This window comes from Syngnathus acus, chromosome 2, assembly GCF_901709675.1.
Source record: "Syngnathus acus chromosome 2, fSynAcu1.2, whole genome shotgun sequence".
Classification (NCBI taxonomy): Eukaryota; Metazoa; Chordata; class Actinopteri; order Syngnathiformes; family Syngnathidae; genus Syngnathus; species Syngnathus acus.
In genome coordinates, this window is record NC_051088.1 from 3,823,302 (window position 1) to 3,849,592 (window position 26,291).

A 26,291-nucleotide genomic window follows, 5' to 3' on the forward strand; every position below is an offset into this window, starting at 1 on the left:
TGCAAATTGGTCTTGACGTATGAAATTTGGTACACTGGTACTTGTTAGGATGCTCTATCCATATTGGATGATTTAAAATGGCCACCCATCAAAAAATTATTTCCCTCTTAGTCACTGAAAAGTCATAGAGTTACAAATAGATTCACTTCTTGGGGGGGTGCCACAATATTACTGACAGTAAAATTTTAAATGTTTTGTGACGATGAAATGTATATCAGCTGCAAATGAAACAATGAGGTCAATATGCATACAGATTTGAGATATTTGAGACAATATACAGCAGTGATCAACAAGATCATAGGCCAAGTCTGACCCACCGAACCACACAATCCGGCTCCTGACTAGATTCCATAATTCTGAGAATCAAAGACAAAAGGCTGACTTAAAGGCAAAAACATAATGCCTTATGTTTTGTAATGAAACGGAAAATAATTTAAAAAAAAAATAAAATATATATATATATATATATTGACCAATAGGTGGCATTCATTAGGTATAAATTTTCAGGTCGCTGACTTAAAGGATAAAACATAATGCCTTATGTTTTGTAATGAAATGGAAAAAAATATAATATATATATATATATATATATATATATATATATATATATATATATATATAATATAGTTTTACATATTGACCAATAGGTGGCATTCATTAGGTATAAATTTTCAGGTCGCTGGAGTTTTCATTGAAGAGAACTTGCTTGTTCTCATATCTATACCGGTGTTGTTTTCTTTGAAAAGCATTTTGGAATCAGTTGCTGAATTGGATTTAAAAGAAATTCTAATGAAAACAAATACCTGAAGTTACCTTCAATCAGTGTTGATCTATTTACAGAAAAAAATATTTCATAGAGAGAGAGAGATATCGATGGCACACACGCACACACACAGCACACACACACACACACACACGCACACACACACACGGTACGCACGCACACACACACACACGCACACACACACACACACACTGCGGTTTGCACTAGTGCAGTGGTCGAGGAACCTGGGGCGTGGTCACATGTGACGATGACGTCTTATTTTTGTCTGTCAAACCGAGTAGCAAATAAACGGTCCCTCCAAATAGGCAGCTTGACAAACGCGTCAGTTTGCTGATCACTAACGGTACGTATTCGCCTTTAACCGTCCACTTCTAGAGGGTCGAAGGAAGGTCCATCGCTAAGAACTCAAAATTGTTGTCGTTTGTGTATTATGTGCCTTCGGTGTTTGGTTTTCAATGCTCACTGCATTAGCTTGCTAGCTAGCTAATGCTAGCGAGCTTGCTATCTGTTGCCGTACTGTAGACAGTGGTGCAAAAATAGCCCAATTTTTTTTTTAAATGAGGTCGTCAGCTTGTTCTAGGTGCTGTGTGGTTATCAAACGTATTCCCACGGTATAACGTGTGCATCCTTTTTCAACAATATATTTTCATTTGGCGTCGGATCGTGAGTAATGTTAACGTGGCGGATCATGCATTTACATTCAATAGCCACATTTAAGTATAATATGTAATGTATGCTTATTGTTAAACTATGTCAATGTAACATGCAATATAATATTGCGTGTCACCTGTTTCTGTCAATATTTCCCAAAGTTCAATGATTAACTGTAATTAGAGGTATAACAATACAATAAATTCCATTGGATGATTTTACAAAGCTATTTCAAATAAAATGTAACAATGACCTGGCCCATGTGCCAGATTTAATATCAAACGTGGCCCTTCAGCACGAAGGTTTTCCCCACCCCTTCCTTCGATGCACCCTGAGCAGGTCTTGCAAGAGTTGCTGATGTCAGTGCACTGCTGCTGTGTTTCCCTCCTTACACTTAACCCTGTGTGTGGATGTGCCACAGTGTCACCCCTGTATGGGTGCCATGGTCGTCAGTAACACATGAGTTCTACTATGTGGTACATCATGCAAAGCATTCAAAGTAAATACTCCCTGTCCGAGCGGCTCATCCGCACCATCGCTGCCATCCGTTCCTTCCCGCATGACAACGTGGAGGATCTCATTCGCAAGGTGACCTGTCTTGTCTGACTATATAGCCAGAATATGTTTTCCCATTTTTTGTGTTGATGGATGTTGTTAATATGTCACACAAAGGGTGCCGATGTGAACCGCATGCATGGCACACTGAAGCCCCTGCACTGCGCCTGCATGGTTGCTGATGCTGACTGTGTGGAGCTGCTGTTGGAGAAGGGGGCAGAGGTATGTGTCACACTATGAGTGGGCAGGCGCTCCAGAGACTTATTTGTTTTCATGCAAGCAACTCAAAGGTCACTTTTACAAAATATGTCCTCTTAAGTGATTGAGAATTTTTGGGGCACAGTTGGGATATGCATCGCGGCAGTGAAAAAGAGATGAAAAAAAAACATGATATTAGTTATCAGCAGATCACAAAAAGGCCTTTTCCAAATGTGGATAAAAATCGTTTTGTATATCTGTATATGGAAGTGCATCTTAAACACACTGATGCCTGATCTTTGGTAGCTTGACATCACTGAATTACAGTAATCCCTCATTTTTCGCTGGGGTTACGTTCCAAAAAAACCCTGTGATAGGCGAAATCCGTGAAGTAGAAACCTTTATTTTATTACCATTATTATACATGTATAACATTGAAACCAAACTACAAAACCTGTTTTCATGCCCAAGCATTTGTTTAACAAAGAGAAGTAAACGCTTTCTTACAAATAACTACAGTACAAGAGTTTTAATCATCAATGCAAAGTACATACTATATAGTTACGTACTATAGACAAATTGTGAATCACGCATATTTCACTGCGCTTCTGACTGTGCCGCTGCCGCCTGACTCCACTCTGTAGTGCCTTTTTCTTCTGAAGCCATAACACAATGCACTGTGAAAAAAATCTGTGAAGCAGCGAGGCCGTGAAAGGTGAACCGCGATATAGCGAAGGATTGCTGTACTGTACACCAATCAGTGATATTTATACACCAGCATCTGCCCAAACAACACAAATAAACGTTATAAAGACACTCTCTAAATCTAAACTCCAGGGAATGCATTGACACTAACATGTAATGTAAATATAGTACATTAGAGGGTTAAATTTTTTTAAATATTCTCTGTTTGGGTGTGTCGATAATTAACTGCTGACTGTGAATAGTGGATACTCGTTTCTTGTGGTTCACTTTTTAAGGCTTCTCTGTGTTGTGGATCTTTTTTATTTTACTTATAACCAGAGGTGAGCAATTTGCCAAATTTTCACAATCCATCATTCATCCTTCTTCCATCCACAAGCTAGCAAAATGAGTAAAACAAACAAAAGTATTTGGAAAGTTTCTCTGCAATTGCAAAGGGCCCACTGAGGATTCAATACAAGTGCCTTTTGTGTTTCTTTCAACACAAAAGAAAGATGCAATTCATAGATAATAATAGAAGACACACTTGAAATATGGATTTATGGCAAGAGGTGATTCCCATGCTTGGCTCTCCAATGAGTCAATGCGCCTTCAAAACTTTTCCCTCAACAAATGTAAGTGTCTTGAGAACCTCATACTTGACATACTTGACTTTTGTTAAGGCTAAAAAGTAATTCACTCTTGGTGGGGGAAAAAAAACAGTGATATGCAGTAGATAAGGCGAGTTAATTTTGGCGTTTGTGGTTGTAAGGTCATATGATTTATGTCCCTGGAAACGTAAATACATCATATAAAAACCTCACACTGGGCTTGTATTGGAATTTGGACTTTGCATTGTATGTCCCGCCCTAGCGTAATCTCTGCATCTTGTCAGGTGAACGCTTTAGATGGCTACAACCGCACGGCGCTCCACTATGCAGCAGAGAAGGACGAGAGCTGTGTGGAGCTGCTGCTGGAGTACGGGGCCCAGCCCAACGCTCTGGATGGCAATAAGGACACTCCGCTCCACTGGGCCGCGTTTAAAGACAACCCCGAGTGTGTGCGAGCGCTGCTCGACAGCGGGGCTTGCCCCAATGCCCGCGACTACAACAGTGATACGCCACTGAGCTGGGCAGCCATGAAGGGTAACCTGGAAAGCGTCAAAGTGCTTTTGGACTATGGCGCACAGGTGCATGTGACCAACTTGAAGGGCCAGACGCCCATATCCCGACTGGTGGCCCTCTTGGCACGCGGCCTGGGCACCGAGCAGGAGGAGGAGTGCCTGGAATTGTTGTGCCGGGCAGCCGGGCACTTCAAAATCCGCCGGGCCGACGGAACGCTTCCCAAAGAGCTTAGTAAGGATCCACAGCTGCTTGCCAGGCTCACCGGCATGGTAGCCCAGGCGCCCACACTGCGCTCTCTGGCACGCTGCGCCGTGAGGCATAGTCTTGGCGTGCGGTTCCTGCCCACAGCAGTCAAAGAGCTTCCTCTACCAGAGACCATCAAGGAGTATCTCCTCCTCAGAGACTAAGACAGCATTGGGTTGCGGCGGAGTTTTTCTTCTTGCCTCAAACAAACACAACAGCCTCTCATGCCCCCTTTCCACTGCGCAGAACTGGATCGAGGCGATCTAGTTGAAAACTGCGCTGCACTGAGCGCCTCAGTCTAAACAAGACATACTTACAAAAGTGACTCATTCAGCTGCCATCAGTATATTGGAAGAAAAAAAAATTAACATTGACAGGCATTCAAGTACTTTACTACAAGTAATTTATTGTTTTGGGCACTTAGTGCAATATGATTACATATAGTATTTTAGAACAAAAGTACATGGACAACGGGAGAGTCCTTGAATTTGGATCTTGAACACCTATGTATCAGAAGGCCACACAAAGCAGGCCAAAATCACACAAATCAAAATTGTAGAATTGAATTAAATATCCCACCAAAAATACCAGTAAACTCGTATCACTAAATCAGTCATATTGTTAAGAAGTATTGTTTTTTTCCAGAATGTGGCCCAAATACGCCTTCATGCCTCAATGTATCATAACAGGATAGCAAATTAATCTCTGTTGCTAAATCCCGTATTTCACTGAACTGCAAAGGTTGGCAAGCATTTGCGCACGAATGTTTATTTTTTATTTTTTTTCCCCCCTCATCAGGGTTTGTTTAAAGTCGCAAACCGTCTCACAGACGTTCGCTAGACATTCATCAACAGTTTTGAGGGTCGTCAACAGTTTTTTGTTTTTGTCGCAAATAAAATTTGATCTTTTCAACAAGAAAAAGTGTTTGCAACTTTTTGCAACCTTTTAGGATTCCTGACGAAAAAAAACAAATCTACATGCGCAAATAATTGCGGCTCAGTGAGATACAGGCTTAACAACAGTAAAGAGATTCTTGTGTGTTTGACTCTTGACAAGTTTCAATATGTACTGATCCGATATTGACTTGCTATGCTTGGAACACTGACAGAACAGTTACTAACATAAGGTAGTTACAGTGGAAAAGGGGCATGGCATGTCAAGTACGTAGCTTTTGATGAAATGTCACCAGAAGTTACAGTGAAGTGTGTTTAAGAATGTCACACGGCTGTATCGCTGCACCATTTACATTTCATGTTATATAATTCATGGAGGCACCTCTAAAATTCCAAGCACTTAGTCTGTCAAGGCGGTCTTTAATGCACGGAACAAGGATGAGAGATTTTATTTCATGTTGTTCCAGGGATCATCACTTTCTTTTACACTACTGAGGTAACAAATGATGGGTAACAAATTGATCACCTAAGTCTCGCCTGATAACGTGACACCTTGCCTGCTGTTCTGTGTGCAATTCAACGTAAAACAAAGTTGCCATAGAGGAGCGAACCGTTCGCTCTGTTTGTGTATGCGCGTGTGTGTGTTTTAAACTGTCTCTAATGTAACTATAATGAACATCAAGTTACTAATATTTTTAAGATTTACACAATATGCTTTGTATTATGTACCTAAGTTGAAAATGAATGGTTTTGTGTTGTGGTGCTGCAGATGTTTATATCATGTTAAAGGTGCATCTTCTTTACGCCAACAAAAGCATCTTTTTTTGGGGGGGGGGGGTAACTTTAATGAATGTAATGTACTTTTTCATTTTTTGTGTACATCAATAGTCATCATCAGGTAGTAATTTAAATAAAATACGTCAGACGTCCTGGAAGCAGGGGCTTGAAGGTGAGTGTCTGATGGCCGGGCAAAGGCAACATGAGTCCCTCTTCCCATGGGCTCACCACCTGTGGGAGGGACCAAAGGGATTGGCTGGGCGGTGGCCAAAGGCTTGGCGGTCCAATCAAGACTGGCTACAGAAGCTGGCTCGAGGGGACGTGGAATGTCCCCTCTGGCTGGAAAAGAGCCCGAGGTGGTATGCGCGGTAGAAAATAAGTGATTTCAATGCTCACGTGGGCAATGACAGTGAGACTTGGAGAGGCGTGATTGGGAAGAACGCACCCCCCCCCCCCCCCCCCCCCCCGATCAGAACCCGAGCAGTGTTGTATTGCTGGACTTCTGTGCTCGACATGGATTGTCCATAATGAACACCATGTTCAAACCTAAGGGTGGATGCACTTGGCACCAGGACACCCTAAGGCGCAGTTCAATGATTGACTTTGTAGTGGTGTCATCGGATTTGCGGCCACATGTTTTGGACACTAGGGTGAAGAGAGGAGCGGAGCTGTCAACTGATCAATACTTGGTGGTGGGTTGGCTACGATGCTGGGGGAAGATGCCGGTCTGACCTGGCAGACCCAAATGTATTGAGGGTTTGCTGGGAAGGTTTGGCAGACTCCCCTGTCAGAAAAAGCTTCAACTCCCACCTCCAGCAGGTCTTTTCCCACATCCTGGGGGAGGTGGGCAACATTGAGTCTGAGTGGACCATGTTCTTTGCCTCCATTGTTGAGACGGCCGACTAAAGCTGTGGTTGTAAGGTGGCAACAATCCCCGAACCCGCTGGTGGACACCGCCGGTAAGGGATGTTGTCAAGCTGAAGGAGTCCTATCATGCCTTTTTGACCTGTGGGACTCAGGAGGCCGCCGACAGGTACCGGATGGCCAAGTGAAACGTGGCTTCGGCAGTCGCTGAGCCAAAAATAGGGGCATGAGGGGTTCGGCGAGGCCATGGAAAATTACTTCCGGACGACTTCGGTGAAATTCTGGTCCACTATCCGGCGTCTCAGGAGGGGGAAGCAGTGCACCGCCAACACTGTTTACGGTGGAGATGGCGTGCTGCTGACCTTGACTCGGGAAGTTATGAGTTAGTGGGGCGAGTACTTCAAAGACCGCCTCAATTCCACCGACACGGTGGAAGCAGAGCCTGGGGACTCTGAGGTGGGCTCTCTAATCTCTGGGGTTGAAGTCACAGAGATAGTTTAAAAACTTCTCTGTGGCAATGCCCCGGGGGTGGATGAGATCCACCCAGAGTTCCTAAAGAATCTGGATGTTGTGGGGCTGTCCTGGTTGACACGCCTCTACTACATCGCGAGGACATCGGGGACAGTACCTCTGTATTAGCAGACTGGGGTGGTAGGCCCCCTTTTCAACAAGGGGGACCGGAGGATGCGTTCCAACTACAAAGGGATCAAACTCCTCAGCCTCCCTGGTAAGGTCTATTCAGGGGTGCTGGAGAGAAGGGTCCGTCGGGAGGTCGAATCTCGGATTCAGGAGGAGCAGAGTGGTATTCGTCCTGGCCATGGAACAGTGAACCAGCTATACAGTGCCTTGCGAAAGTATTCGGCCCCCTTGAACCTTTCAACATTTCGCGACATTTCAGGCTTCAAACATAAAGATATAAAAGTTTATTTTTTTGTCAAGAATCAACAACAAGTGGGACACAATCGTGAAGTGGAACAAAATTTATTGGATAATTTAAACTTTTTTAACAAATGAAAAACTGAAAAGTGGGGCCTGCAATATTATTCGGCCCCTTTACTTTCAGTGCAGCAAACTCACTCCAGAAGTTCAGTGAGGATCTTTGAATGAAGAACGAAAAAAGTAAATCCTTAAATCTGAACTTTTTTTTTTTTTTTTATATATATCATTGCAACATTGTATATTGCCATGAACTGGGTCATGTGTTGCCGGAGAGGGGTTGTGAGGGGAGGTGAACTTGTGGCAAACGTCAAGGTCTTTTGCAGTGAGTTTGTGTGAGCTGTTTCAGAGTTCTTAAACATATCACTATGCAACTGTGGGAACAAGGGGGAGAGAGAGCGAGAAAGTGTGTGCGCTGTTCATGTTTTTTGTGTGCCATTAACTCAGCATTCAAAGAAGATTAAACTATATCATGATACTTTTAATGCATGTATATTAGCCAGTCATTTGTGAGTCACTTGATCTATTCTGTTTTGACTTGCATTGCATATCCAATGAAGTTGGACACGCAAGAAAATGTAGACAAATGCTGCATGCACTTGAGGTCATTTATTGACTGAAACTACAGCAGGGGTCATCAACTCCGGTCGCTGACAGTGAGGGGCGTGCCTCTGATCAATGTACATCACTGCAGACAAGCGCGCCAGCCAGCCTGTCACGAACAAGGCAGGACAACCATGTGCATCATGGACTGTTTATTGAGGGAATATGAAAAGAGGAAAAGGGGAAAAGGGAGGCTGGAATGCCAGCAGAGCAGGTGCACGAGGCGACTGACGAGCCGGTCAGCGTGCTCGCGTCGTGTGTCGTGGTGGCATCTCATTACACAGCGGATCAGGCAAACGGAAATCAGGTGGAAGGCGTGCGTGTGTCAAGGCAGACAACCAGCCAGGCTATACAACGGATCAGGCAAACGGGAATCAAGTGACAGGGGTGCGTATGTCAAAGCAGACGAAACGGCATGGACTGACCGGCAACGAACGACGTCTATATGTATACCCTCGGCAGATTCCTCGAGGGTGCATGGGAGCTCAACCAGTCCACAAGTTTTTTGTCGCTGGAGAAGGCGTTCGACCGTGTCTCTCTGGGAGTTCTGTGGGGCGTGCTTCGGGAGTACGGGTTACCGAACCCACTGATAAGAACGGTTCAGTCCCTGTACCACCGATGTCAGAGTTTGGTCCGCATTTCTGGCAGTGAGTTGGCTTTATCGATGAGGGTAGGACTCCGCCAAGGCTTTCCTCTGTCACCGATTCTGTTCATAACTTTTATTGTCATAATTTTTAGGCGCAGCCGAGGCATTGAGGGTGTCCGGTTTAGTGATTTTAGGAACGCATCTCTGCTTTTAGCAGATGATGTGGTTCTTCTTCAAGCCGTGATCTCCAGTTTTCACTGGAGCAGCCGAGTGTGAAGCGGTTGGGATGAAAATCAGCACCTCCCAATCTGAGACCATGATCCTCAGTCGGAACAGAGTGGAATGCCCTCTCTGGGGATACGCTCTTGCCCCAAGTAGAGGAGTTCAAGTATCTTGGGGTCTTGTTCACGAGCGAGGGCAGGATGGAACGTGAGGTCGACAGGTGGATCGCTGCAGCATCTGCTCCGTACTGGTCCGGTGTGGTGAAGAGAGAGCTGAGACAAGAGGCGAAGAGGGAGCGGAGCCGAAAGGTGAAGCTCACAATTTACCGGTCCATCTACGTTCCTGCCCTTACCTATGGTCACGAACGAGATTCCGGATACAAGCGGCCGAAATGAGTTTCCTTCGCAGGGTATCTGAGGTATCCCTTGGAGAAAGGCTGAGAAGCTCGGTCATCCATGAGGGTCACGGAGTGAAGCTGCTGCTCCTCCACATTTAGAGGAGCCAGATGAGTTGGCTCAGGCATGTCTTCAGGATGCCTCCTGTACGCCTCCTTGGGGGATGTGTTGCATGTCCCACCGGCAGGAGATACCGGGGATGACCCAGGAAGCGCTGGAGAGACTGTCTCTCAGCTGGCCTGGGAACGCCTTGGGGTCCCCCGGGATGAGCAGGACTGGGGAGTAGCTGGGTAAAGGGAAGTCTGGGCCTCCCTCCTAAAGCTGCTGCCCCCGCGACCCGACTCCGGATAAGCGGTAGAAGATAATGGTGGATACATCAGAGGTGCCCATTACACAACTATCCATCCATCCATCCATTTTCTGTACCGCTTTGTCCCCACGGGGGTCGCGGGCGCGCTGGAGCCTATCCCAGCCGTCATCGGGCAGTAGCCGGGGGACACCCTGAACTGGTTGCCAGCCAATCGCAGGGCACACAGAGACGAACAACCATCCGCACTCGTACTCACACCTGGGGGCAATTTGGAGTGCTCAATCGGTCTACCAAGCATGTTTTTGGGATGTGGGAGGAAACCGGAGTGCCCGGAGAGAAAACCCACGCGGACACGGGGAGAACATGCAAACAAACAGGGAGGGCCGGAGGTGGAATCGAACCCGCACCCTCCTAACTGTGAGGCGGACGTGCTACCCAGTGCTCCACCGAGCCGCCCCCATTACACAACTATCCATCCATCCATCCATTTTCTGTACCGCTTTATCCCCACGGGGGTCGCGGGCTTGCCGGAGCCTATCCCAGCTGTCATCGGGCAGTAGGCGGGGGACACCCTGAACTGGTTGCCAGCCAATCGCAGGGCACACAGAGACGAACAACCATCCGCACACACACTCACACCTAGGGGCAATTTGGACCGCTCAATCGGCCTACCAAGCATGTTTTTTGGGGATGTGGGAGGAAACCGGAGTGCCCGGAGAAAACCCACGCGGACACGGGGAGAACATGCAAACTCCACACAGGGAGGGCCGGAGGTGGAATCGAACCTGCACCCTCCTTACTGTGAGGCGGATGTGCTAGCCAGTGCGACACCGAGCCGCCCCCCATTACACAACTATCCATCCATCCATCCATTTTCTGAACCGCTTCAGTCCCCACGGGGGTCGCGGGCGTGCTGGAGCCTATCCCAGCCGTCATCGAGCAGTAGGCGGGGGACACCCTGAACCAGTTGCCAGCCAATCGCAGGGCACACAGAGACAAACAACCATTTGCACTCGCACTCACACCTAGGGACAATTCGGAGTCTTCAATCGGCCTACCAAGCATGTTCTTGGGATGTGGGAGGAAACCGGAGTGCCCGGAGAAAACCCACGCGGGCCCGGGGAGAACATGCAAACTCCGCACAGGGAGGTGGAATTGAACCCGCACCCTCCTAACTGTGAGGCGGACGTGCTACCCAGTGCGCCACCGAGCCGCCCATTACACAACTACTTAAAGCTAAATAATTACAGTGTCATAGTTAACGATTATGAGAAGAAACAAACATAAGACACAGGGTGTAAGCTCCACTCAGAGGAAATCACGTAAGATAATCAATGTTTCGAACTGTTATTTTATTCTCTTGCAATTTACTTAATAATTGATTAAACAAGTTTATTAAACTGCAAGTACTAGTGGATTGACCTTTACGAACTCTTTCTGTAAGCCAGTGCAATGATTTGTTCATCGAAGCTAGCGAACTAGTGACGCCATTTTGAGAAGTGATTTTATTTTCAGAACATCTTTCAAATAAAACGACAGCGTAAACGTGATTTGAATGACCTGCACAAAGCAGTATTTCCCAACCACTGTACCATGGCACACTGATGTGCCATGAGAGATGTTCAGCTGTGCTGTGGGAAATTGTCCGTTATTAATTACGGAGCGCATTGTAAATGGGATCGCCAAACCACTGGTCAATTAGCGCAAGGCCTGGTCAGCCACTTACTAAGCTTGAGATTTCATGATGTGTTGGTCTGATTGTGGTGCATCGGCAAATATTCAGGTTATGTGTGTGTTGCTGTGTGCTTTTGCTAACAGTGACACTCTGACGGCCGTGTTAAGTTTGCCGACTAACAGAAATCCCAGCATATAGTTCAACCGGAGAACCTGGATTGTTCATTTTCACCAGCATAAAATACACAGTCAAGTCATGACACCTTGACTGTGATCAGATCACCACTCAACTGCTGCCAGAACAGCAGAGCGTCTTTAAATGTGACTTTGTTCTTATTGTCTCAATATTTATAGAGCTAGTAAACAAAGTCATGTTGATTCTTTTGGATTTTAATCACTTTTGATCGCTTATTCCTTACATTCTCTAAATCCTTTTTATAAAATCGTCACTTTTTTTTAAAAAAGAAATACAATTTAGAAAATATATAGTTATTTATTCATATTCAATTATTTCACTCTCTCTCTCTCCGTATATATACCTATATAGGAGTATGACTTTATTTAAATAGCACTTTCACAACGTCTTTTGTTGTAATATAACTATTTTTAATATAGAAGCTGGTGTAACACTTTACAAATTTTTGTTGGTTGTGTGTCTCGAGAATTTTTCAATGAAAACCTGGGCCGTGGATGAAAAAAGGCTGGGAAACACAGGACTGGAGAACTGTCTGTGCCAACAGAATTGTTGTATGACATAGCACCAGCTATCGCAATGCATTCTGAATTGTGTAGTAGCAGAGCGCGCATTCCAGAGACTAAAATGGAGCATTTTCGCAAAATCGCGGTCCAAGTGTACGTACGACTCAGGGTTGATGATAAAAAAAAACATTGTAATAAATTATTTCGATGAGATTCATCATGTCTCCGTAATTATTATAAACAGATTCTTTTGTTCAGACAAATAAAAGTTTTAGTTGTTATATGCTGACATTTTCGACTGTAACTTTTGTCTGAACAAAAGAATCTGTTTGTAATCATTGTAATAAATGTTATCACCATAATTTGTAAGGGCATTGAGGTGAAATTTAGGGCTGCCTTAATGTGAAGTTTCATAACCCTTACGGAGAATGAAATTGAATGATGTAAGGCTTACATCAACACAATAAACACAATAAAGTTAAGTCACTAAACACGCGCGCACATTTAATCGCGTCTCGAATCTCCTTGAAGCCTTTTAACCGTGCCATCCAAAAGCCTGTGGTCCAGCTGACTTTATTATTGGCCTTATTCTCCCAGCTTTGTATGGCCTTTTTCCTCGTGTATTTTGTTTAATATATAAGATTATAAGTACCATAATGGAGCAGATCAAAAGAGCGCAGTGCCGCAAACGTCACAATCGCTCCTCAATAGCCGCAACAGCAGCGTCAGCGTCACACAGAGACAAAAGAAGGTGGAACACAATTTGGAAGAAAGCATACATTCATGCTAGCAATCTACAAATCCGATTCTTCCAACCTACTGTGACTCTAATTCATTGAGGACACACACTCCACGGGTAAGACTATTCTTGTTCCTTGTCTTTGATCACATTCTCTTATTACCAACCGCACATGGCTCAAAACCTCCAAAACTATACACAAGCAATTGAGCCATTTAAAAAAAAAAAAAAAGGAAGAAAGTTTGGTAAACCCTTGTATCACTCATAGAAATGGAAAAAACACAAACACGCAAAATAAAAATGTATTCAAAGTTCCCGTGTTGGGTCTCCATAGCCTTCTAATTAAAAATGAAACCAACAAAGCTATCGTCTTATTGCATATTTTCGAACTTGTTTAAAGGACATTTTAATCAAAGACGTGTTTGAATGTGTAAACTATAAATGGAAAAAGTTGAGTATGCCCAATTTGTGTTTTACAAATTGAGCGTGATCATCTTTTACCTATCACGATAACTACTAAGGTAATAACTTCAAGATATCCGATATTTATTTTTCCTTTGCTTTCATTGCTTATGGCTACAGTTGTTGTATTAGACAGTTTTTATACTATTATTCATTGCTTGACGCGTCTCCTTTTATTCCTGCTTCGATGGATAAGATGTAAATTTTCTAGTAGTTTTTTTACTTTTATTTTGGAGAGCGGGAGCGATGAGAGGATACTTGGGCGGCCGATGAGTCACAACGTGACGTACTTCAGTTCTCGCGATATCTCGACGTCAAGGGGAGTGTCAAATTCCAGGGGAAAGGAAAGGAGAGCCCGAGAGAGAGGCACAAGAGTGAGTTTGTAAACACTTTATTACCATTTGAATTCTACACAAATGTGTCCCTGATGCTAGCCATCACTAAAGTAGTTTTTCACGCTCGTTTTCATGCTATGTTGGTGTTTTTATAGTGCACGTCAAGTGTTGTCGCTGCTCTAACCTTTCATTCGGACGCGCTTTGAACTCAAAGTGTCAGTCCGCTAACAAGTCATGTTAGTTTATTTTCCCTGACTTTAGTCAATCGTAAAGTGTGTCAAGCACATCGGCTCAAGTCGGTTACGTGTGCATTGGCGTTTATTTAACACTGCTGTCATCTCGGAAACTGTCAATAACGATGTTATTAACCGCGCCGAGTGTGCTTTTGGCCTGTTGTTAATGCTAGCACAGCAGTTAGCCATTAGTTGTTTCTTTTCTTTTTTTTCCTCTTTTTTTTCTGTCTCGTGAATACAAAAGTGATTTCGAAGCTTTTAGCCAATGAGCGTCTGCTCGACGATCCGAGTGTCAGTCTCGGAGGCTTTGATTGCCTTACATGTTATTGATTGACGTGCTCGCAAGCCAATCGAAGAGAATCGGCTGCCGTATTACGGTAAAAGGCGGGGTGATGTTTGTCTGAAATTGATACAGACTAAAAACAATGGTAAAATACGGCAAACTCTCTGGCGCGCTTACGAACAAGTTATTACAATGCACGCTTCTTTCTTTGGCGCGTATTGGACGTCACAAAAGTGCGTTATCTGCTCAGCTGCCGTATCGTGGAGTTGAGGATCTATCTGCAAGATCAGGCCTGTAGTTCGTCCCAAGTAATGATGATATTTTTAAGTATTGATACCTGAGCTGCTCAACGCCACGGCATTCAAACATATGCTTGTCAACGCCTTCATCAGGTGAATGAAGGTCATGTTTTTGGCACACTTTTGTATTCTATGGAGAGGGCTACAAACAGGCGTAATCAACTGTCCACAAATTTGGACAAGCCATATAAATGCGACATGAGCGCAATGTCACATAGTTCTGTTTTCCACTTATTGGCGTTTTGAGCACATGCCATGAATTGCTCACCAATTCTTGCAAGAAGCTCTTTCTCTGAAAATGTATGTCATCTAAGCCAGTGGACCCCAAACCCCGGGCTGTGGACCAGTACCGGTCTGTGGATCATTTGGTACCGGGCCGCACAAGAAAGAATAAATAACTTGCATTATTTTACACCTCGGTGATGTGAACATCACATAACATTACTCAATGTTGTTGGCACGATGTTATGAGGATGCTGCAAGTAAAGTTGCATAGAATACACAGTGGATTCACGTTTTATTATTATATTATACTGTGGTGTTCCCATACAGAATTCCCCCTTGGAACTAAGGGTTGAAGTCTGAGTTGGGATAGTGACGTTTATGTGGTAACGCACTTCTGTTGTTGTTCTGCTATATGATTGGCTGGAAAGAAAGTACGATGACGTTTAGGATTGTGGTTGGTCTGTTTTGCAGAAATGAGATTGTAGTTCAAACATGGATGATTTTTGCAAAGAAAACGTCTATAAACAATGTGCAGTGATTATTTAATTTATTGATGCTTTCGACATTTGATTTTCTAGAATTGTTTTTAGAAGTTTTATTCGCAAAACTCGTGACGTCATCAAACACTGGTCCGTGAAAATATTGTCTGACAGTAATCCGGTCCGTGGTGCTAAAAATGTTGGGGACCACTAAGGGATGTGGAACTTGGCATCAAAGTTTAATGCTCCCAGTTTCAACTAATATTCATCTGATGAAATAACAGCCTTTTTGGGGCCATCAGCATGTCCAAAACTCACATATACTTGCAAACGAGTGGATTCTGGTAAAAATGTATGTGTTTTAGGTTCTCATATGACATCTTATGTGGGTGGAGCATGGCGCCCCAAGTTTGCTAATCATTTTGAGGAATTGCCATGAAAAGAGGTAGTTTGAGGGCTTGTTCAATACAGCTGAAATATTTCATTCTTTATTGGAAGAAAAACCTCTGTCCTTTCTGCATTGTCCAGCATGATGTGGTCGCATAGTATGAATGTGGCTTTTAGATCAGTGATGGGTATCAAATTTCATTTGTTCTGGTGTCCAAATCTCAGGTCCACTTGCTTACATAAATATACGTACACGCCCATTTTAGAAGGTCGTAAACCATATTAACAGCACCTCAGGTTCCCGCTGTGCACCAATGGCCAACTTTTGTTCTTCCACCCCTTGCGTTCTTATTCCTTTCATTTTGTGTGGGGTCTTTCCCTAGCCTCTGGCAATTTAAGCCTCCAATTCCAACGTCATGGCTGCAGCGTGAGCTATTAATACAGTTTGTTTAGCCAGTTTCCTAGCAAGCGGCATCAAACACCGGGTGGCTGCTTATAGCTTAAGACTTGTTCCCTTACACCTGCTGAGTTGGAGAAACCCAAGTTAAATGGAGTGAGCTCGGCTGCAGCTCAATGGGAAAGTGGAAATAAAATATCTGGACACCTTGAAGTAAAGACCACTGTGTCACTTTGGATCTTTAAAGACCTCCATTACACCTTGAATAAAAGGAGGTGAAAGTAGGCACACTTGATACCAAGTGTTGGAATAAATGGGATTAAAACAGTCCTACAATAGATCCTAGCATTTTCAACACTATTCTTTTTGGAAGTACACACACTTTTATATACAGGGAATAACCAAAATTGAATAATTTGTTTCTGACGGCACTCTGCACCGAGTTTGTTTTTACTGAAGAAACATCTGAAATAACCCCTACGCGCAGATGGCCAAAATGCACATAAACAACTACCTGCATGTCAGCATCGGATAACATCAGAATAACAACAGTATTACATAAGATAAATGTTAAATGTTAGTGTTTAGTTAACCTGGATATGCCTTAAAACTAGGGCAATAGTTAAGGTTTTGTGATTTTGAAAATATTCTATTCTATTCTACTTTTATGCTGCTAATTCCAATACCAAATGATTATCCATGAGTGTGATAGACCAATACTCATAACGATTAATGGATTCAATGTAAAAGTTTGAATGTTCGAGCTACACTGACCTGATTTTTATTTAATAATCGATTAACCTGGTATTTTTTTTCCAAGCAATTCATTAATTTGATTGAAAACATTGTTGAATCTATATGCTTTTAGTATAAAAAACAGACCAATTCTTGATTCATTAAGGGATAAATGCAGCCCGTTCAGGGTGTCTCCCGCCTACTGCTCAAAGACCACTGGGATAGGGTCCAGCCCACCTGCAACCCTTGTGAGGATAAAGCGGTTAAGATAATGGATGTGTGGATAAGTATAATTAAAATAATTACATAAGAAAAAGAGGGAGAGTGGTTCAAGTAACTTTTGGCAATAGTTAAGGTTTTGTGATTTTGAAAATATTCTATGTATTCTGCATGTGAGGACTCGACTTGACATATACGCCTAAATCTCGATTGTATGTGGACTTCGGGGTCCAGAATTTGGGAATCGCGTTCACCCCGAAAGTCTATAGAAAGTCTTGGTTTTTTAGAAAGGCATATATTTAGGAAGCAGAAGGGGTCCTTTGTAACGTTAATTTAGGTCAGGCATGTTGTTGGACAGCTGAAGGGGTACTTTTGCCGTCCTTCACCGTGAATTCCCACACACATCAAATCATTTTGATGCCATTTGAATTGGATGGAAGAGAGAAATAAGCAGCCACTTACTTATTCTACTACTGTGTCAGTCGACCCTTTTTGACTTGAGTGACTGTAGATGAGGTGCTTCTGCGAACTTCCCCCTTTCCGAATCAAAAACAATCCTAGCTATCCCTAACTCTGCGATAAAGCGGTCCGAAAGATCAAACAGCCCGACTTCTTATTATCAAAAGCTTTTAAATTGGTCATGTAAAATTCATCAATCATTAGCGCTATGGTTTAAGCACTAGTCATTTAGCTTCATACGGTCCTTACATCATTCATTTAAAATACTACTTGAAAATGTACTTTCGACAAAAGAAATTGGAGTCCATGACCAAACCGTGTTAAAAAGAAAGTCGCATACGATTGAAGCGACTAAATCGTGATTTAGGTGTTACCAGTTTTCAACTGTAGCTTCTCTATCTGAACACTGGATGGCACCCACACAAAATCATATATGAGTGGAGCGCAACAAAACTGAATGCTAATGCAAGTGAGCTGATGGTGGTGACGTTCCCATCTAAAAGCAATGCATGTGCATTGAAAATAAGCCATAGCTTGCTCAATTCTCAATTCATGAGCCTTACTTAGAGCATAAATCTTGATAATGTTCTTGTTTTTTTTTGGTGACACTAATGAACATAGAGCCAGTTGCACCTTGCTGGTACGTGCTGGTTTGTTGCAGTCAGCACACTGCCGCACAGTCTTGTCATATGATCCAGTCACTCTGTCCCCATAATGCATTGCGTGGCGCAAAACGTTTAATTAATCAATTAATGAGAATATTAATCCTTGTCATATATTTATGTGTTCCTGTTACCGGTGATTGGATTGCTCTGTGTTCTATTAAAACTAACACTTCACTTTAGTTTGTGTGTAAAATAATGACAGCCAGGTAAAATTTTAGCCTCAATCTGCAGTGTGTTGAGCATTGCTGGTGAGAGTTTTGCATAGAAACTATGTTGTAATTTCGACTATTTCACATTCAATTAACTTGCTGCAGTGGGTTCTGTATGAAGCATAATGTATAAAAACAATACCATTTTTTGCCAAAGGCTTACATATTCCTCTTTCAAAAATATCAGATGCGCTAAAATCCATGTGCCCCTTGCTACATGCTCAAATGCTAGTGTGTACAGTTCATTCGCTTCACCATGCATCTATCGATCGTTGAATGCAAGCACTTTTTCTTTATGCAAAACCTTGTTCATGAAAGTGAAAATCAAAACACACAAATGTGTGTTCTTCACGTCTTTAAATGACAACAAGCGAGTAATGTTTCATGAATGTCACTCAAAAGGTGAGCAGTTCCAGGGAGGCTATATTGACTACGTTTACATGCAGTCAATAATCGTTCTCAAAACGGAATAAGGGCAGTGTTCGGGTTTTTAAATTCCATGTAAACACACGCAGAAATCCGAATATGCCTTTGAATGGGTTTTTAAAATTCCGGCTAAGACCTCTGGGCTGCTCTTTTTCCAACCCGAATAAAATTGATCGGGTTAAAAGTGAGGCGTGAGATATTGGCTTTGCAGCACAGTACTTGAGCAGAACGTGGATATATTCATTTCTCTGCAGCCTTTTCATATTATTTTCTGTCTCTACGGTGAAAATAACGCAGTTTGTGTATATAGATTGTATATAAAGTGAGTATAAGTCCAGACGTCTGGCGCGCAAATCACACAAGCAGATGTAAACATTAAGGATGCAATGGTACACGGCAAAGTGTGAAACCATTTGCTCCGCTCTGCATGGGACGATATGCCCTAATGCAGGGGTTTTCAACTGGTTTTGTCCAAGGGACCATCAGTTTAACCAAGAAACAACTCGGGCATCACTGCTTTGGCGGAATATTTTATTTTGCACCGAAGGATAGACCTATACAGGGTATTTATTTACATCTGTTTGTCTATTTTCGGAATCTCTGCGAAATTTGACATAATTTGGATGGGTAAATGATTCACACAATTAGCTGGAAAATAAATCAAGTCTAAATAATACATTTTATTTTTAAAAACGTTACAATTATTTTCCATGGGCTGTCACTCACGCTCTTGTAACTGCAGACGGGTCCGTGCAGCCATGGTTGCCGGGTCCGCATATGATCGGTACCTTTGGGCTTCTTGTTTAGAAAAATCGCTTGTAAATGTTGGCAGCCGTAAGCATCATGTGCTTCAGGAGATCAAACGGCTCTTACCCTCCATAGACTCCAAAAGTGAAACTCCTCTTTCTTTGCGGAATACCTGCTGACACACAGCACAGCCCTAGTCCACTAAGAACTGGACTTACTCTGCTTGACGGTGTGTGTGTGTGTGTGTATGTATGTGCGTGTGTGTGTGTAAGGTTTTCTTTTGCTTCCAAAAGTTACCTTATATGTTTCATGTGGATACTTGTTCACCTCTGCGCTGCACCGGAATAATCAAAATAATAATACATGTATTTCACTCGCTGTCCTCACTTCTCACTTTTGGGTTCCGACCCACTAGTGGAGAACATCTGCCATGATCCTAAAACAAAATGTTCTTTTCCACTCATGTCCTTCTAGGCGTTTATGGTGGACTTTCCCCAAAAATCAAATGTGACAGTTCATGTTGGTTCTGGCCAAGTTTGTCTTGCGTGTCCTTATAGTAAAATTGAAATGTGTTGCTCCCCCACACAAATGTGTTGTTTGCCACTCGCAGTCCACACCCTTCCTCTAACGAACTTGGTAAGAGTCCCATGTGCACACCGCTGTCTTCCCAAATAGGCTCAGTACTTTGTGAGGGTCCTGGCACCGATGTGTTGGTGGAACCAGACCGGGTGTCTAGCACGTATATCCGCGATGGAGACTGACGCACAAAACTGCGACCTGTTTCACACCTGGTGTCATGCCAGGCCTTTGACTTGAAATGTTGGCTTAAGAAATATTTTATTTCCCAATTCATCGACATTCATCATTACATTAATGTTTGAATAATCGTTGATCGCATCCCTATTCCTTATTGTAGTCACTGGAAATGAGATGCCTTGGCATTTGAATTAGATTTGGGACTTTGAGAAATGTCTACCAAAAGCAAAACATAAGAAAATGTTGTAAATAAGTCAAATATAGTAACAGAAACAGTTTTTTTGTCAAACCGTCAGTCAGCTGTATATTTGGTGCTCACCTCACAGTGAATCATTTCACACAAATGCTGGCATACAAAGAAAGCAGTCACTGTGAAAGAGACGTGCACACAGTGCTTCATTCTCACATCACTTAAGCTGGGGACTGGGGTTGGCGCCTTGCTCAAGGGCACCTCGACAATCGCCAGGAAGCAGGCTCGCATCGCTCCAAGACCTACTTGCTATTTTTACATTGTGTCTGTAGCAACCCATGAAACATGACCCTCTGGTTCCAAAGCCCAAGTCGTCACAAATGAGCTACTCCCGCCCATCCCTTTTATCCAGCCGTTCTGCACTTTGTCATAAATTTAAAGAATGCACGGCGGGTCATCTGCCTGTACTATCAGCGAGTTGTCAGACAAACTTAAGCTGGACAGCAAGAGAGAAGGCGGGGTTACAAAGCAAATGACACAGAAGATGAGAAAGCGTGAGATGTTGCTTGCCGGCTCATCATTGGCTGAGCAGAAGCCCCCGTCGTGTGGAGGAAATATCATCAGGGAAACTTGCTTTCGCTGCCTTGCTGTGTGTTTCCCTCTTTGACAGGGGTTGTTTTTAAATAGCCACCTTCTTGGACCGAAGGGGCATCAAGCGAAAAACCGCCCAGTCATGTTCTCCTCTTCTCTCCCGCAGTTGCATTGCAAGCTCTTTGCAAAAATGGGCGACGACCGACCTTTTGTGTGCCATGCTCCTGGCTGTGGACAGGTGAGTCTGCTCTCATGTGCTTTATACGCTACGGCTGTGTGTATTCAAAGACGCTGGCGTTGCGAGAGACGCCGCTGTCTCCTCCAGCAGTGAGTCAGTCCGGAAGCTCCTGTGAGTAATCAGAGCGATATTGTTGCAACCTGTCGCTGCTGTCCCGGACTGCCTGCAGACACAATTTGCAGCTGTGGCCGCCAGTGACTCAAGGTGGTCCTGATTTCCCTGAAACTCCAAAAGTCTACTTGAATTTCACGCAGGAGATGTCCACACTTAGAATGTGTGTTGCGGGCTTGGTGACTGCTTAGCTCTCCTGGGCTGGAGCATTAAAGTTTTTGTGTGTTTAATAGGGGTGTAACGATTCATCGATACACATCGATTAATCGATATAATGCTCTACGATTTGTTGGCATCGATGCTAAACGTAAACATCGATCTATATCGCCCGTTTTTGACCTCGGACATTAGACGCGACTTTATTTTGAAATCCAGTTCATTGTTGCTTGCTTCCTCTTTCCGGGAGCAGTGCGCGGCGTGTTGTGTTGTGAGCAGAGCAGGCACGTGAAAGGGGAGCCGACAACTACGCGGCTCCTGGGCTGGTGCTATGGCTAGTGTCCAAGAAGACGAGGAAATTCGCTCCCCTTTGGGCTTCAAGTCATTCGTTTGGAAGCACTTTGGATTCCAAAGAAAAGATGGCTCAACGGACAATTAAAATTATTGTAATTAAATAGTTCAGTCATGCACTTTAAAGTTAATGGTATTACAAAAAAGAAAGAATATTCATTTTTCTTTACTTACTTATATGAGAAAAAATATAGGAATTTGATAAAGTTCAGTGTTAAAATAAGCACTTTGTATACTACAATACTCTTGTAATTTCCTAAATAAAGAGTTTGCAGTACCTTGTTGATTTTGCGTATGAATTGTTATAAATCAGGATATTGTTCTATATCGATCGTAGAGCACTATATCGTGATGTATCGTGAATGAATCACAGCAGGCTTTAAGATATCGGCAAATATCGTATCGTGCTTCTTTGTATCGATATGATATCGTATCGTGACAAAACCCGCGATTTACACCCCTAGTGTTTAAGAATCATTTGCGATTCAGAAGACGATTGCAGGCTAGAGAGTATATCAAATTTGGTTGTCAACTGAATAAATGGTTGCTTTTTGTTGTTGTTTGCTCTCAGGGCACAGTGAACACCTAGGGATTGCTTTCCATTTAACACACTCTTGTGATGTAAACATCATTATTCATTTAGCTTGCTTGATGTCAGCATTTGGTGTGCAGCTGTGGAACTCACATGAGCGGGTTCTTACTTTTCAACTATTGGATAAACAGAAACAATGTCTTCTTCCATTTGTGTTGGAAATGTTATCCGTAAAGGTTGGCGTGTTTATCCAAATCCAAACATACGATTTGGTGAGATCATTATTTTTTTTTGTCATGAGCTGTGGTTGTTTCTATTTAGATTTTTTCTCAATTGAAAAGTCAAAACAAGCGTAAATATGCCCTCGATGCTTTCTTTAGTCTTACGCTTACTGTTACTACAAAGAATTTTTTTCATCATTGTGGATGTGAAGGAGAATACAGAAGACTCCTTATATGTATTGCCTTTTTATGTTAATTTGGGCCATATCTGATTAACGCTGTCATAACAGTGGCTTTTCAGTAGTTTTGATAAAGTTTAAAATGGGTCAATTTGACTGGCAGCATAACGTACATGCAATGGTCAGTTTTGATTGTTGCTTGTTAAAGAGTGGATTTACGTTTGAGTCCTCTCTTCATAGATCGCTAGCATAATTGTGCGCAAAACAAAACCATTTTCCACAAGATGTTTGTAGAGGGGGAACATAGGTAGAGGATGAACTCTACATTTTTTTGCATACCTTTGTATGGCTCGAGGAAATTCATTTTCCAACTATTACCATCCTTGCGAATCCTTAAAAAGTCTTCCAAAGTGTTAGAATCCATGCATCTCGAAAGAATATCTGAATTTTCATTAAAATGTCTACTCAGTCTCTCAAAAGTCTCCAAAGTCAAAAGACAAAGAAAATAATATTTTATGATAGTAAAAAGTCACAAATTTGAGAATAAATGAACACTAACTACACTAAATAAAGTTGACAGAATAATTGACAGAACAGTGATATTTTTAGTGGAGAATCTAAAGACCAGATGCACATCATTTATGTCCTGGAGCAACTTTTGAACATTGGAAGTTGCTCTTAAATCTATTGAATTAAATTGGATTAAAACAACCCTTGTCTCGAATGTATTAACTTGTGACGTAGGAACCCTGATTACAACCTGCTAAAGGCTGTTTATGCTCCCAATAATACATTCAAAAAGACAAGACATGTGATTCGTGTGTTGATGTCGGCACTGACTTGGTCTTGTGTGCCACCGCTCACCACCTAAATGATTATTGATTACTACCCGATATAACTGATCACCCACCCCCTTTCCCCCCAAAAACATAGAAGTCACACGTTAGCTTTTTTCCAGTTTTCAATATCTCATTCGATATCCAGGCGTGTCCAATGCGTGTACCACGTTTTGCGTCCCACTGCTATTTTACATGCAACAGTTGTCTACCAGGAAAGTCTGAATCACTCCTGAGGATGTTTTTGACTTCTGGCTCTTCTCTGAGCAGCAACAACAACTGCCCCCCATTATATGTTGTCCAGTATTTTCACTGAGCTCTATGGTAATCCTAGCTGGCAGTATCTCCAGCGTGGTGATTAGTTCTCTATCGTTTCCTCAGCAAGACTCTGCAAACAAATGAGACGTGGAGTTCTATTGGTGATGTGGCCCAGCAGGGCTAAAAATAAGGCCCCCCCCCCGACACTTGACTGTTTCCACTTCACTCTTGCACGGCAGCATTCACAACTGCAACGCGGCGCCCTTAAAATAGGACACAGCCAACGGCAACAAGCCTGGTGCCATAGCCAAGATTATTCCTCTTACACCGCTGGCTGATTCACATAGCCACTTCTCCACAGAGCAACTTTTTTTGAGGCCTGACTTTCCCAAATGCCAGACCTCAAAATCTGTGATGCTGGTTGAACTTTAATTTGGTTCTCTGTCAAAACAAAACTTCCCACCGGGATGAATTATGTTTGGAATATTTAATTCCAAATTAAGTATCAAATACAATATAACACACTTATCATGAATAATGGAAGTCATTACTAATTTTATGTTAGAAAAAAACAAAGCACACACAAAACACGTCTTTTGAGCACCAAGGAGAAACAGGGTAATCCAGAAGGCAGCTCGCTAGCTACTATTCTAGCACAAGGTAACTTAGTGGTATAATGCTACATTCGAGGAAGGTCAGAAGTCAAACATGGCTGATTGTGATCAATTGTTCTTCTTGTTTATCACGACACATTTTGACTAACAACAAACCATAATTTCTTTAATTTATATAAAAGAAATAATGTATCTTCAAAGTAATTTATTCATTTCACTTCAAAGTATTTCAGTCATTTCACCAAATAACTTCATGCTGGTGGATAATGGCATATCTTCACACAGTCAGTAGAAATCACACTGTTATGTTATTTCCAATTACTAAATTAATGTAATAATTATTGAATAAAGCTAAATATACGTTTATAATCTTGTTAAGTTTTGCCATTCACAGACTGTCTGCACGCGGTCTCCATTGTCAAATGACGTCACATTGTACTGTAGTCCGTCGGTGAGCTCGGAGTCCTCCCAGTTCAAAAGGGTGTTCTTGTGCACCTTTCCAAGTTTGAAGTCGGAAAGGTCCGACTCCACTTTCCTCGAATTCAGCATAAATCTTCACTCAGTGTTCCATGTCAAACATCTCAAACAGGTGCCCTCAAATGCATGACACCAATCACAGAAATGTCAACCAAGTCATTTGTCCACAAAAAGCTTCTTCAAGAAGAACAAGAAAGCCCAAAAAGAAGCCCATCAAAATAAAAGCGCTAAATAACTAAATTTTTACTGGCCACAATCTTCAACATGACACTGAAACACTTTTGATATCATCGTGGACAGTCCTTTCTGCTTAGCATGTATATAAATTATACAGTGACCCCTCGTCTTTTGCGGGAAATACGTTCCAGAACCACCGTGACAAACGAAATTCCGCAAAGTAGAAATGGTATACAGTAATCCCTCGTTTATCGCTGATAATTGGTTCCAAAAAAACACCCGCGATACGTGAAATCCGCGAAGTATGGTCACCCTCTCGTCAATACATTTTTTTTATCTGTACATTTTCTGTGTCACTAAATGTATATGAAACCATTTAAGTGCATATTTTATTATTGGAACATTAAATAATTGTTTCAAACATGTAAATAATACATTAATAGTATAAATAACATCCAGAATATTTTGTATAAATATTGAAAATATGAATATTATACGTGTGTGCGTGTAACATGTTAACAAGAAGTACTGGGCAGGCTAACGAGTTAGCGGAAAGATGCTCATTCGCGATCGTGCTAACACACAAAAACGGACCTCTAAAGGAATTTAAATGAACATTTGGAGCAATACTACATTGTCCTAAAGGTTAGATACGTGATCGTTCATTTCTCTTGTTAGGAGACCCACTTACATCGTCAATGACTCCTGTACCACTGTAACCGACATATGTACACGAACGTAAAACAGGAAGTGGCATCGCCTGAAAACGGCCTTCAAAATAAATTACCCTACCTCAAATCAAAGCACGGCTGGAGATATCTTAACACATATTGTAAATATGTTTTTAGAACAACTTTTATTATTATAAATTTTTTATAACAAAGTACAAGTGTACATACTGTAAATATGTTTTTAGAACTCTTTTATTATTATAAAAAAAATTCTATAACAAGGCACAACACTGTAAATGTGTTTTTAGAACTCTTATTATCATAATTCTTTTTATAAAAAGGTACAAGTGTACGCACTGCAATTATGTGGGCAAGTTTTGTGCCATAATTCCTCAATTTAGAAGTTTTATTTTGACTCAAAAATTTTTTTTTATTTGGA

The 26,291-nt window shown here is 42.4% G+C and overlaps 2 protein-coding genes and 2 long non-coding RNA genes across 8 annotated transcripts in view; 3 read left to right on the forward strand and 1 right to left on the reverse strand.

Annotated features, from left to right (window-relative positions):
* Positions 1-957: 957 nt before the first annotated feature.
* On the forward strand, positions 958-5,938 carry asb8 (ankyrin repeat and SOCS box containing 8). The gene is made up of 4 exons (XM_037239283.1): positions 958-1,127; positions 1,857-2,023; positions 2,108-2,212; positions 3,765-5,938. Exons 2-4 carry the CDS (start codon positions 1,895-1,897, stop codon positions 4,398-4,400), a joined length of 870 nt encoding a protein of 289 aa, XP_037095178.1. The 5' UTR covers positions 958-1,127; positions 1,857-1,894; the 3' UTR covers positions 4,401-5,938.
* A 4,358-nt stretch (positions 5,939-10,296) lies between these two features.
* On the reverse strand, positions 10,297-11,070 carry LOC119115101. The gene is made up of 2 exons (XR_005096094.1): positions 10,984-11,070; positions 10,297-10,607 (listed from the first exon to the last, which is right to left on the reverse strand). It is a non-coding gene; the product is annotated as an uncharacterized LOC119115101 (long non-coding RNA).
* Positions 10,533-11,228, forward strand: LOC119115104. The gene is made up of 2 exons (XR_005096095.1): positions 10,533-10,595; positions 10,972-11,228. It is a non-coding gene; the product is annotated as an uncharacterized LOC119115104 (long non-coding RNA).
* A 2,476-nt stretch (positions 11,229-13,704) lies between these two features.
* Positions 13,705-26,291, forward strand: part of atf7a (activating transcription factor 7a) — a 32,840-nt gene continuing 20,253 nt past the window's right edge. The window contains exons 1-2 of one of the 5 annotated variants that reach the window (XM_037274791.1): positions 13,705-13,770; positions 21,198-21,269. In XM_037274791.1, coding sequence (XP_037130686.1) covers positions 21,222-21,269 — 48 coding nt within the window. In that variant the 5' untranslated portion in view covers positions 13,705-13,770; positions 21,198-21,221. Of the gene's footprint in view, positions 13,771-19,771; positions 21,090-21,173; positions 21,270-26,291 lie in introns of those variants that run through there. The other 4 variants (XM_037274775.1, XM_037274765.1, XM_037274755.1 and 1 more) reach the window with 4 other exon arrangements.

Coding starts and splice junctions, on each gene's coding strand:
- asb8 (XM_037239283.1), top strand. CDS start 1,895: ATGAGTTCTACTATGTGGTACATCATGCAAAGCATTCAAAGTAAATAC. Junction 2,024..2,107: donor TGGAGGATCTCATTCGCAAG/GTGACCTGTCTT, acceptor TGTCACACAAAG/GGTGCCGATGTGAACCGCAT. Junction 2,213..3,764: donor TGTTGGAGAAGGGGGCAGAG/GTATGTGTCACA, acceptor GCATCTTGTCAG/GTGAACGCTTTAGATGGCTA.